The 14,060-nt window shown below is 47.1% G+C and overlaps 1 protein-coding gene across 3 annotated transcripts in view; it reads right to left on the bottom strand.

Annotated features, from left to right (window-relative positions):
* Positions 1-14,060, bottom strand: part of LOC119161600 (uncharacterized) — a 197,565-nt gene that overhangs the window by 94,475 nt on the left and 89,030 nt on the right. For all 3 annotated transcript variants that reach the window (XM_075878922.1, XM_075878920.1, XM_075878921.1), the window contains one exon: positions 10,774-10,853. In XM_075878922.1, the coding sequence (XP_075735037.1) occupies positions 10,774-10,853 (80 nt within the window). The remainder of the gene's footprint in view (positions 1-10,773; positions 10,854-14,060) is intronic.

Consider the following 14,060-nt stretch of genomic DNA (forward strand, 5'->3'; position numbering starts at 1 on the left):
TCGCTTACCACGATCGTGCTCGGGATGGACATTCCTCGGTATCGGTGCCATGATGATGAGGTCGCGAATCTCACGGGGCACCTGTCTCATCTTCTCGTCCACTTTAGCCGGAGAGTGACCGAGCTCTCGGAGTATATGTCTGCCGGTCTGGGAGCTCGAAAGGCGCGCAAGCTGGGCCCACTCTTGCGCTTCGGCAATCTCCTCCAACGTATTGTGTACTCCGAGCTGGAGCAGGCGCTCGGTGCACGTCCTGATCGGGATACCGAGGGCCCGCTTGGTAATCTTTCTGAGCAAGACGTTGATCTTGACACGCTCGGCCCGCTGCCAATTGTGCATTGCTGCAACATATGAAAAGTGGCAGAGCACAAAGGCATTGACCAGGCGGATCAGGTTGTCTTCCTTGAGGCCTTGGTAGCGGTTGGCCACCCGCCAAACCAGCCAAACCGCGTTTCCCGTCTTGGCAGCGAGCTTGAGTATAGTCTTGCCGTTGGAAACATTGGACTCGATGGTCATGCCGAGGACCCGAATGGAGTCGACTCTGGGTATTGCGCTGCCATTTCTGGTGTAGAGCTTGATATCACTCTTCGAGATCGGCTGCCAGTTTTTGGGCTTGGGCCCTCGCCTAGTGGGTTGGTAGAGGAAGAGCTCGGACTTGTTTAGGGAACACCTCAGGCCTGTGGGACGGAGGTAATCTTCCGCGGTGTCTATGGCCTCCTGCAGGGAGCGCTAGACTTGCCCGTCGCTGACACCAGTGCACCAAATGGTAATATCGTCCGCGTAAATTGTGTGGTTAATGCCTTCGATACATGAGAGCCTCTTGGACAACCCGACCATGACAAGGTTGAACAGCGTGGGCGATATCACTGACTCTTGTGGCGTGCCACGCGAGCCCAGCTCGATCTCCTCCGAGACAAGGTCTCCCACTCTGAGGGTGGCTCTCCTACGGTTCAAGAACGATTTAACATATTCGTAGAATTTGACTCCAAGGCCGAGCTCAGCAATCGACCGCAACACGAAAGAGTGAGTAACATTGTCGAAGGCTTTCTCTAAGCCGAAGCCGAGAATGGCCCGCATGTCTCGAGTGTTGCAGTCGATGACTTGGTGCTTGAGCAGCTTCATAGCGTCTTGCGTCGAAAGCTTGGCCCAAAAACCAATCATGGTGTGCGGGTAGAGCCCATTGTCTCCAAAGTACCAAGTCAACCTATTGAGGACCACATGCTCAGCTACCTTTCCCACGCAGGATGTGAGCGAAATGGGGCGCACGTTGTCCAAGTTGGGTGGCCTCCCCGGCTTGGGAATGAGCACGGTGCGTGCGACCCTCCACGGGTCGGAGACCTCGCCGCTCTTCCATGCCTCGTTGATGACTTCGGTGACGTAGTCGATTGACCAGTCGTCCAGGTTGCGCAGGGTCTAATTAGTTATGCCGTCGGGGCCCGCTGCAGACCTTTCATTGAGCCCGTGGAGCGCCTGCCGAATCTCTTCGTGGCATATCTCGGCGTCCAGTTCAGTGTTGGCCGGTCCCGAGTACTCGGGGTACGTTGTTGCGGGGTTCGAGTCGACAGGGAGGTACTTTTGCACCAGCTGCTTTAAAACCTCCTCTTCTGAAGAGCACTGCTTGGCTTCGTGCATGGCTCGCGCTAGTACGTTCCACTGGTTAGTTTTGGTGTTAGTCTTGCTGAGCAGGTGCTTGAGCAGGTTCCATGTCTTGCCATTACGCATCTGGCCATCTACCGAGTTGCACACCTCGTCCCACTGCTGCTTGGAGAGGATGCGGTAGTGCTCCTCGATGGTCTTGCTTAGGCTGGAGATTTTCTTGCGCAACCTGCGATTGAGGCGCTGGCCTTTCCAGCGGGCGAGAAGTGACTGCTTGGCCTCGAGCAGGTGGGCAAGGCGGCTGTACATTTTTTCAACCGGAAAGTCAGTGCTAATATTCTTTGTGGTACTTATTACGTCCTCTCTAAGCTGGCTAATCCACTGCTGGAGGCTTGGCCTGGTTGCAGGTAGGGGTGGGTCGTTGCGGACTTTGCGAAACTGGTCCCAGTTTGTCTAAGAAAACTCCCGTGCCCTTTTTCGGACCACTAAGAACTGCGTCACCAGGACGTAATGGTCGCTACCTAAGTCAATGTTCGAGTTGGCCCACTGTACATCAGAGAGATTCTTGACGAAGGTCAAGTTGAGAGTCGAGTCTCTGCAGGATGAGGTGCCCAACCGAGTGGGAAAGGCCTTGTCAGTGATTAGAGTCAGATCCATGTCAGTCGCATTCTGCCACCGTTCCGCGCCCTTGCTGGTATTGTACGGGTAGCCCCAAGTGTGGTGCGGAGCATTAAAATCGCCCGCCACAACCAGGGGGTTGGGACCCGCCAAGTTGACGGCCTTCTTTATGAGGGCCCTGAAGCGCTGTCGTTGGTCCTTAGGGCTACTGTACACGTTGAGAAAAAAGATGCTGCTTCGGTCCGAGCTATGTGGCAGAATCTTGGTCATGACATATTCGGCGCTGCTGGTGGTCATTTTGAGGTCATGAGAGATGTGTGTGAGCTTGTTACTGACCAAGGGGCAGACGCCCCGGCCATCAGAATAACGCGAGACGGGCTGGTAACCAGTCAGTGTGACGTTTGCGGATAATGTTTCCTGAAGCACAATTAAAAGAGGTTTTTCGCTAGAGCATCGAATGTACTGCTCCAAGGACGCCTTTTTACTGGGAAAGCCCCTGTAGTTCCATTGCGAAATGAGAAACGTCTCACTTGGCTTGGCCATCTTGGTGCTTTTGTGGGCTGGTGCTGCCCTCAGATTGGCTAAGAATAGTGTGAACGATGGCGCCTGTAGCGCCGGGCTGGGGTTGTACGACGGTGGTTGAGGTCAGGGCGGGTTTCACTACGCTTTTGAAAAAGGACTCTATATTGGATACTCGGTCGTTTTGCGCAGCCAGGGTGATCTGCAGTTGGGGGAAATTCTCCTCGAGCTTATTCATGCTTTCACTGAGCGCGGATAGCGTGTCTCGAAGCTCAGACCTGACTCGAATCGCTACACCTTCCTGTTGGTAAGCGACGGCCCTCTTTTTGGGAACACTTCGCCCTCATTGCTGCTGTCGCCGGCTTCAGTGCTGTGCACCTTCATAGGTAGGGGCATTGTATCAGCGACGCATGCGGTGGCGGGTCACAGTGGTGGGTTCCTCGCGTTCTTAATCTCGGCAATTTTGGACAAAAGCCTGTTTATGGTTTCCCTCATCGCTGCGTTCTCGTGTTTCAGCTGGGAAATCTCGCGTGCTCTCTCCGCGTGCTCTGGGAGTGACCCCGACAGTACCTCAGCTGGCCCTCCTCGGACCGTGTCGGCCCAGGTAATAGAGCCCGACTTCTTGTTTCTCGCTGACACCCCGCTAGGCTGCTGTTGACGCCCGATAGACCTGGATCGAGACCTGGAGCGGCTCCCAGTCTTGTAGCGCCGCGCTCCTCCTCGGGACCGGGAGCGGCTCCTGGACCAGGAACGGCCCCTGGAATGTGACCGAGAACGTCGCCTGGAACGACCCCCGGAACCGCGTGACTGCTGGAAGTCCTGCCCATCTGTGGTGGGTTATGGTGGTGCCGTGGCTTGGCCTTGATCGGTGGCGCGAGACTTTTCCCAGCGCCTTCGTCGCACAACATTCGGGATCTGGAATCTTTGCCTACAGTCCTTGTCAGCCGTGAGGTGTTGCCCACCGCACAGCCTGCACTTGGGGGCACACTTGTGTTGTGCGTCAGGATTTGAAGCCCCGCAGCCCCGACATACGACGTCGCCTCGTCTGGGACACACATCAGCACGGTGACCGAGCCGACCACAAGCGTAGCAAATGTCTATTTTCTTGCGATAAAGCGAACATTACACAAGGGTAGGGCCATAGCGTACAAAGTTTGGGACTCTATGACCATCGAAGGCAACGATTACCGTACCGGTGCTGCCTATGCGCTTGGCTGCCAGGGCGAGCGGATTTCTTTCATTTACGCTCTTGTTGTCAATATCATTCAGACCGTCGACAAGTGGAATACCTCGGATCACGCCCTTGCACGTGGAATGAGGGGCGACCACGTAGGCATGACTTCATATGTCCGGCCAATGACGACGATCTGCCGAACTTTGACGTAGTGGTTGGCATTTTCCCTTCTAGGTGTGCTGACAACCATAATATTTTGCTGCACGTTTGGGCATAGGGTGTCGCCCCGCAAATCTTCGGCGCAGATGCTTGTGGTCGCCAGGATTGCATCAGCCACCATCAGCCACCATATTGAGGCCTCCAGGGGCCGAATCACAATCTTGGTATCCTCCCTGGGGAGCTGGGGCATCCGGCAGGCGTGGATGATTCTAGCCTTGATGTTATTGCCACTGTTACGGCCTCGCGGGGCCTCGGCCGTTGTCGACTTCGTCTCGTTGAGAGTAGCACCATTAAGATTAGCGCCTGCCGAGCGCGCGCCAGCTCTTCTGGCGCCTGCAGACTGCCAACCTCGGTCTTCTGTCACCTCTTCGAGGGTTATGTCCTCCCCCACCACCTGATATTCCATTTTTTCAGAAAATAAGCCCCGAGAAAAGCGAAAGGGCACCCGGGAATGGGGACGCGGCTGGCGTCGCGCCGGCGTGGGCTCACCTCGTTAGGCTTAGCCCAAGCGGTGGCCGGCTCTGGAGAAAAAACGTTCCAAAACGTGAAAATAGTCCACTCACGCAGCAGGTTTTGGCATCAAAATAGTCCTGGCACTTTCACTGATGCGACACAAACAAAGCTGAACGCGCACTCGAAAAATTCACTTGAAGATCATCGTAGGAAGCAGGAGCCGCTCGAAGGTAGTATGAACAACACAGACGCCGCGCCGCGTCTCCCCGCAGCCAAGGAGGTTTAAAGAAAAATTGCTGGAGTGGAAGCTCTCGCAATGCCTTGCCAGCAGAAATGAAACCAGCTTTTGCCCTGCAAAGATGTCGAGAACATGCTTTTTTCTGGTAGTGCCCGCTTAGAGATCAAGTGGCTTTGATATGTTATTGTAAATGCTACGTTAATTCTATATTAAAAGATAGTTGTTCCCGACAAAACAACACACATAAACGAGTATGGGTGACAAAATCTCAAATGAATTTCACCTCCAATAGGTGAATAGCAAAACGACAAGTCGTCTGCTATGGTATTCCCGGTTCGAGGCCTATCCCTTGTCTGCTTCAAGGTGCCTGCAGCGTAGTGTAATCGGGGAGGAAACTCGTGCAATTCTGTGACGTTTTTGCTGCCACTTGTTGAATGATTGCGTTCTTCAATTCTTTTTTTGTGAATAGATATATGATATTTCACGCATTTCAGAGAACAAAGCGAGACGTGGAGATGGGCGAAAACGAGGAACGTTGAGAGATGGGGTTAGAGCACAGAGTGTAGTTATGCTTTGAAACACGCAGTAATCTTTTGCAGAATCACCTCAATATAATATTTTAGAGTGCATACACTTACCGAGACCTCTTCAAAATCACTCACACATATGTTCACATGCTGTCATATGTCAATATACATACGATGTCCATATATGTATGCATTCTTTGCGCAATGAAGTATGTCGATATAATATTTTTTTCTTCATCTGTGCAACAATACACAATTGTCATGGTGCTGATGGCAAAATGTGACGTTAGAATAAACGTCACCTGACTAGGCCTCCAGCACCATACACAAACCCACTGCACAAAATAATCGCGTGCGTATAATAAATAATTAACAAAAGTACTAGCACACATAAATAAACAGTATAATTGTGTAATCTAAACAATTGTATAATCTACATCGCTGTCTGTTCAATCGATTGAAACAGGTGAATACATAAAAAGCCTACTGAACAAAATGGCCACTCGAATAATGGTTTCCTGCGACGTGAAACGATCGAGGTCGCTTTTGAAGCAATGAGTAGCATGGTATGGCGTATCTGTTATGTCAAACTTGCAAGCATGTAATGCCGATAGGTCGTTTTATACTCCAACTCATATAGCCTTAATGCTATCTTGCACAACTGTACGCTGAGTGCGGATAATTTGCATGCATTGAAAAACATTGTTCTAGTGTGTGAGGGATGACACTTCATTTAAAGGAATATTTAGAGGAGTAAAAAAAAGTCGGAGAACTACGAGCATTACTACGGTTATTCGCTACATCGAGCACGGAATGGCATCTTTGCAACGAAAAAGTAAATAAATCATTTTTGGGGATGTGAGCAACACGATTACAAATTAACGGATATTTCATGACCCTATGAAATGCAGAAAATTATTGCATGTGACAAAACATGCGCAATAATAACCTTTGCTGCAAAACAACAAGTATGTATACGGAGGTGCAAACTGCTTAAAAAAAAAAAAAGACTGCTCGCACCATTATAACTATTTCATGGTGATTCAATTTGTTATTAAACTATGCCGCATAGCACTCGAAGGTATTATGCCACAATTTGTAAGGGCACTAAGTGTGCAATGTGGAAAACGCAAAAAGCGCCGACACTAGCAAGAATGCCCGCACGGCATCACGGCATCTTGAGCCGGAAGTCGGTGCAGACGGGTGCCGTAGCCCACAATCCATTGCGTAAGCCATGATTTTGTTAGCCACTTATTAGAAGTTTACTAAGGAAAACTGGTCCCACTAAGATGCACTTGGAGCACTGTGACCCGAAAGAATTTCCGCATTAAACTTCTTGGGTGCGTGAGGGAAACGCTCCGTTCTTAATCACTGAATGGTGAAACTTCATCATGCCCCTAGTAATATGGCCACCACAGCCGCCATCTTGACACAGGCACGGCTACACTCTTGGGCAATAATTTCCTCTCCAGCAATTTCTTGAAACCTCCTTGGTCGCAGCAGTGCCAGTTTGTTCCAGTCGCCATTTAGCACGTGTTGTGTCATTGAGACGTTGTATGCTTCTCAGCGGCTATCTGCAGCATCGAATTTTGTGTGCTCGAGCTGAACGCCATGGCTTCGCCATCTGTACCGTTGCGAGAGCCAGGTGGTGCGAAGAAGCGTAGGAACTATACGACCATGACATTGGAAAAGGCTGCAACTATCAGGTTAATAAAGAGTGGACGGTCACAACTTGATGTCACCAAAGAATACCACCTATTGAAGCAAACGGTATCCAGATATGCCAAAAACTGAATGAAGATTTTGACAGCATTCCAGAATCCATACAAGAGCCAGAAAAACGACAGCAAGGGCATTCATTCAGCCCTTGAAGAGGCTCCGCAGTAGTGGTTACAGAGAGTGTTGGCAAAGAACCTGCCAGTGTCGGGAGATTTGTTGAAGGAAAAAACGGACTTTTTCGCACTCAAAATGGGCATTGAGGATTTTAAATTCACTGACGGATGGCTTCGCGGCTTCAAGAAGAGGCAGGAAATTCTCTTCAAAAAAGTGAGCGGTGAAAACGCAGTAGTCCACCAAACTCTTGTGTCCAATTACCGTGTGACGAATTTGGGATCCTTGCTTAAAGAATATGCTCCTTCAACTGAGACGAGACAGGAGTGTTCTTTAAGATGCTTTAGGTTGTTTTAAGAGTGAAGAACCTTCCTGTGGACTACGGCAGTAAACTCCATGGCATGGATCCCTCCGTCTTTATTTGAAAAGTACCTACGCAAACTCGCCCGCAAGTTTGTGCGGCAAGGCAGGAAAGAGATAGTTTTTGTTGACAATTGTAGCACGCACGGTAGCGTGCTGTACCTTGAGGCCATTTGGCTGGAATTTTCGCCGCCTAACACCACAGGCGTGCTCCAGCCAATGGATGAAGGCGTGATCCAAAACATCAAGGCACACTACCGTGCCCGCCTGCTCAGCCGCACCGTCTTGTGCCTCGACAGTGAGAAGGCCTACATGGTCGACACTCTCGCCGCCATTCATACGTTGGCTGAAGCTAGGAAGGCGGTGAAGGCACACACCATTTCACATTGCTTTAGGCATGCCGGGTTCGCTGCTGCTGAAGAGCCCAAAGCGGATGACCGGGACGTAGGCGACCCAGACGGCACCACTGGTGGGGAGGACCTATAATGTGACCTGCGCAGTGGTGGAGTGAATGTGCCTGCCACGATGACATTTAAGGACTTCCCTCGTGCGGACAATGACATTGTTTCATGCACGGAGCCCACGGACGAAGAAATTCTTCACCAAGTTGTGCTGCACCCGGAGAGCGGCTCAGATGAAAACGACAATGATCACCCGCAGCCGTCGGCAGCGGAGATGGCCACCACAAAGACGCTTTTGAGCGTATATGGTGACGATGTCCCCTTGGTGCAAATATAGGCGAACCAAATTGTTTCCAAGCATAGTACGAAGAAAGGCAGCATCATGAACGTTTTTAAGCCTGCCTGATGCAATAAAGTTCACATTTCTGACAAAAAGAAGTTTTTCGGTCCCCGCCAGGTCTGAAAAATTGGCCGGCGACTATGCATGTAGGATAATAAGCGAATTGATCTTGTCCACGTAGATTAATTAGTAGCACTAATTACTTCATATAATCACATGGTAAGCACGCATCACAGCAACATAGACGCATTAACAAATCACATAAAAGGACATAAACACAAACGCACACATAAGATATCAAGACTAATATAGTACGAGGAAAGGCAGCATCATGAACGTTTTTAAGCCTGCCTGATGCAACGAAGTTCACATTTCTGACAAAAACAAGTTTTTCGTTCCCCGCCAGGTCCGAAAAATTGGTCGGCAACTGTGCATGTAAGATAATAAGCGAACTGATCTTGTCCACGTAAATTAATTAGTAGCACTAATTACTTCATATAATCACATGGTAAGCACGCATCACAGCAACATAGACGCATTAACAAATCACATAAAAGGACAAGAACACAAACGCACACAAAAACAGAGTTGTGCTATATTCCACCACCAGAAGAGGATTGATATGTGGGGTTTAACGTCCCAAAACCACCATGTGACCAGAAGAGAACAATATGTATTAGTGTTATCATAATCACATACCTGCCAAGTCTCCCGCATTGTTCGAGAGACTCCCGAATTTTGACCATTCCTTCCATTTGTACAGTTGCCATAAAAATTTCCTGGAAATCAAAATTTGTGTGCGAGATCTGGCCACATTAACAAAAATGAGGGTCAGTCCGTTCCAGGCTTTTTGCAAGCCCACCGCATTTTATTACAAAAAATATTTGAGAGGCGCTCATCTAACTGTGCAGTAAAGTCTCAGTAATGCGAAACCGCGGCAAATACGAATTCGTGAAACTCCCCAGCCAAATTCATGTGTCCATCGGGCATAAATTCGAATGTTCCAAACACTTTTCTTAATTGCAGCGTGTGATATGAACTTTAGAACCGAAACCATCGAACGAAGGCCAATCAAGAGGAGCATGCTCGAAGCTTCAGAAGTACACGTGCGACCAGCGCACGCACGGTCTTTTACAGTGCGTGTGGTTGTCGTTCCAATCGCTGTGGGCGAAACCGCGGTCGTTCGACACGATCATGTATGGCGGTGACGTTACTGACAAATTTCCAAAGTGTGCGCCCGTCCAACGCTTGACCAGTAAAAGAAACTCTGCTTTCCGCAAAACTGTGGCAGTTGCCATCATAGATAAAATAAAAAAAATGACTTAGTTTTCAAGGCACGTGAATTAAAAATAAAACGACCGCTTGCCGCTATCACTGTGCACTAAACTGCGGTAGCGGTGATGCGATAGCGATCTACGAGCTCCGAGCGCACGTGGCTGACGCAGCGGTAGATTAAAGACGGTAACAACGTAAAAAACGCTAGATACATTTTGGCATCCCAGTCCAAAGAATTCAGTAGCGAGCAAAGCCAAAGCTTTCACCCACGCTTTCGTGGTAGCCAGCTGTGCCGTCCCGTCCGTTCATGTGTGAAGACATATGCGAGTTGTTTAGACGAAAATTAATTTTTTTGCTCGTTGTTTTGATGATGCGCAATTTCTGGAGCATTAGCTCTCCCCCTTTGAGACTCTCACCTTAGTGGGAAACCAGTGTGTGTTTGTTTGGCCGCTCCAAGCCATTATGAGAGCCCAACGTCCAAGTTAGTTTGTACTTGCGTTTGCCCCCCCCCCCCCCCCACCTAATGTTTTTCCAGATGTTTTTTTTTTCTTTAAGTGCCAGAAATGGGCGAAAATAATTCAGCGCATAGACTTCACTTGGTGGCAAAACATGATTATGCTTGTTGCTAAAGGCAAATCCATCACAGCTACACATAAAATAAAAATTCGGTACCCCTCCCCCTTTCCTTGTCAAGGGTTTTACGACTTTCTCTATTGCCAGGTTGGTAAGGTATGACGAGACAAGTCATCAAGTAACTATCCTTTGACCGTGGTAAAACATTTAGCATAGTTTTGCAGTTCTTATGCATCTGATCACATCAGATTTATGTTGTTACAATCAATCGTAGCTCGACAAAGCTATCAAGATAAGCGTGTCCTGCGTTGAGGAATTTCGTAAGAATGGAATTGACCTGCCTGGCCATTCACACAGTGGGATTGGGCTGTTTTTTCATTATGAGGCACTGAAAAAAATAGAATTACAGCTAGTTACTATTCCCCGGAATGGAATTTAAATAGAGTGGAGCTATCCATTCCGCAACACTGGAACCAACACGCAGTTATGAAAAAGTTTTACTGGCACTTGAAACTGCCTGTGAGACACTGAGTTCTAGCTTTGAAAAAAAAAAATGAAAAAAATTCTCTTCTCTGTACTTAATGTTTCATTAAGTGTCTGTTCATAGATGTGATAATGCATTATAAAAACTGAAATTAACAATATATACTTACGTCAGCAAGAGATCCTTCATTTGCAGCATCTACAAGAACTTGGAGTAGGCCAGCAAGCTCAGGACCTGTGATTGGTTTGCCTGCGGGAGGAATTGCAGCAATACTATGTTTCCATACAATGGACTTGTTTATAGTTAAACACAAAACATTCCGTACTCGAAAGATTAAAAAAAAAAGAAAAAGAGAGAGGCTAAAAAGCAAGCATCTATTGAAAATAATTAAGCAAGAGCCCAGTTCTGTTGATTCCAGACCCAAAATGTCACAATAATTTACATTTTAAAACTATTGAAATAGAAAGGTAATAATCATGATCTGAGTGCTTTGCACTTATTTTAGTTATTTAGTTGATACCATAATTATGGGAAGCATCATGGAGAAAGAACTATTTGAGGAGAAGAATCTGCTAGGCCACTGCAGCGCATCGAAGGAAATGCAGTCTTCGCCGCAGCGTGACAGATGATACCTTTGGCATGTTGCCGTCGTTCACATGTTTTTGCACGGACACAACACGTTAAAAAATTGGCGAATCCCATGCCTCGTAGGAATCGGTGTCATGTTAAGCAGCCGGCAAGTTACTGTCTACTCAGATTTTTTTTTATTTAACACAAGTGTTGTGAACTGAATTGACTTTAAGTGCAGCAGTTGTGTGCACATCATTAGCTTACCAGGGACATCCACTACACTGGCGTCCACTACACTGATGGCCACACTATGTAACTTATGGTCCGACCTACCTAATGCCAGATTGATTGATTTGTGTGGTTTAACGTCCTAAAACTACCATATGATTATGAGAGACGCCGTAGCGGAGGGCTCCGGAAATTTCGACTACCTGGGGTTCTTTAAAGTGCACCCAAATCTGAGCCCACGGGCCTACAGCATTTTCGCCTCTATCGAGAATGCAGCCGCCGTAGCCGGGATTCAATCCCGCGACCTGCGGGTCAGCAGCTGAGTACCTCAGCCACTAGACCACCGCGGCGGAGCACACTTAATGTCAGCATTCGTGTCAGAGCACACACGTTAGTACTATCAAAGCAAAGTGCGCTTTATGGTGTGACGATGTGAATGTCAGACATAGCTTTCGTTAGCGCATTCTCCCTTGGTTGAGCAATGCTTGAATATAGCTTGCTGAATCATGAAAATACAAATGTAATGTATATTGGACTGCTACAAAAGTGGAACCGACATTGTAAGTACATATATGTTAACCGGCATTAACCCAGTTAACATATCTATTGTTTAGAGTTTTGTTTTTAAATTAAATCACTAGCCCTGCATCGACAATGGAAGTTTTAAAGCAGTTTGAAAACCTGGCATGGCCCGGTATTAAAATACCTGGTTCAACACAGAACGCTTGGGTGCGATTCCTGCTGAGATTCTGCTTTTTTATCTTTGTATTTATTGGGTCTACAATGCCGATGTCAGTTTCTCTTAATGCTGTCACATTTATGTTACTAATGTCTGTCCTCACTATCCCAGCATAGATATAAACTGTCAATCACCTGTGGCACACATGTGTACCGTAGCCCTACGGATATGTGCCATTCGTGTCTGGAGGAATGCATTTGGTCACATTTGTGACGAGATTTTTGAAGCGATCGCGTTAAAGAGCCCATTTCGCAGAAATTCCGGTGTCGACGTCGATGTCGTAAGTTGCGAGCAAAAAATCATCATATTATGCAAGACTGAAAAATTGAGAACAATAAAAATAAAATAAATAAATGATAAAAATCTCTGAGCACAGTGCAGACCGAGCCAGGATTTTGGGGTTTGAGTGGGGATCGATCCCGGGTAGTTTGCGTGGCAAGCAAATGTTCTACCACACGGCCACGCCTCTGCTTGCGAAAACAGTAAAAGAACTTCCTCTGCTTGAAAATTCAGTGAAAGTAGCTTTCATGCTTTACAAACACACGCATCCATTATATATGCTTCACAATGCAACATGAAAATATATTGCAGTAATAATGCGTGGTCAAGCGTCCATTGCCAACGGGCGTCAGAATATGTGGTTATCATAATGGCTACGAGGTTGAAAGCCGGTAGCCCACTACAAAAGCAAACACACTACTGCACCTATTCCCTTAAGGCCACGTAGTGGGTGCGTAGCAAATTCGAACAGGTTTCATGCACTAAGTGTTTGAAGTATGCACTACGAACAAGATGTCACTATCGCGTTCAACTCCTACAGGCGAAGCTTTAGGGCCCCTGATTTTGTTTATGTGCTAGCTAGCTAGCACATGGATAGACACATGGACGGATGAATTGTGCATAGAGCTGCATGACAGCTCATAAAAGAACAAGGCAAGCATTACGAGAGGCTCGAAAGTAAAAAATTGACTTGGGCAATACTTACCAAGCTTGTAGCTACTAGATAAAAAAGTTGAATGGTGTTTGTGACAAAGTGTGTTCACTTTTCAGTTGTTTTTTAACTTTATTCTCGATTATCTCAAAATCATGTTTTTCATTACTTAGGTACCATCAGTTCCTACTTTATTCCAAGATAACCAGTTGATTATTTTTCCTTGTATTCTGCATGAATGCATACAGCTACTGAAGCAGAATTGAAATTATACACTTTGCAGTGTTTGTGTTACAAATCTTCATAGCTGCCAATTAGCTAAGATTTAGGTCCTAGCAGCAAAAATTATAATGAAGATTCTAATATTAGTCATAGCTTAATACACCTGCTTCAGTTATTAGAGTAGAAAAGTGGGAAAAAAATGATGCATAAATTGTGTGAATATCCCTTTTAGTCAGTGAGAAAACGGTACCTCAAAACGACCAAAAATGCATGGGACATATAGGGCTTTCCCGGTGCTCTTAAGCAAGTCTTTTGGAGAAGATACCAGTCTGACATTTTCTAATGCTAATACCTCTAACATGGAGTATTTACACTATATTCAATGAAATAAATAAATTAACACCTGAATGCATGTTTATTTATAAAATTCCAGAAAACAAAATGAACTTGGTGCTCTTCGTATGCTTGTGCCCCATTCTCAGTTTCTTCAGCCTAGTAATTGTCGGTCACTTCACATTTACCCATAGCACATTTATTATTTGCAATTACGTGACATTTTCCCTGATGCTTTAGTAACTAAACTGTATGAAAGTTCAGGCCGTGTAAATATTCGACGCATGCCCCGTCTCGGTAGTCTGGTGGCTAAGGCACTTGGCTGCTGATCCGCAGGTTACGGGATTTAATCCGGGCTGCGGCGGCTGCATTTTCGATGGAGGCGAAAATGGCAAAAATGCTGCAGGTCCATGTGCTCAGATTTGGGTACACA

Source organism: Rhipicephalus microplus, chromosome X, assembly GCF_043290135.1.
Source record: "Rhipicephalus microplus isolate Deutch F79 chromosome X, USDA_Rmic, whole genome shotgun sequence".
NCBI classification, from domain to species: domain Eukaryota; kingdom Metazoa; phylum Arthropoda; class Arachnida; order Ixodida; family Ixodidae; genus Rhipicephalus; species Rhipicephalus microplus.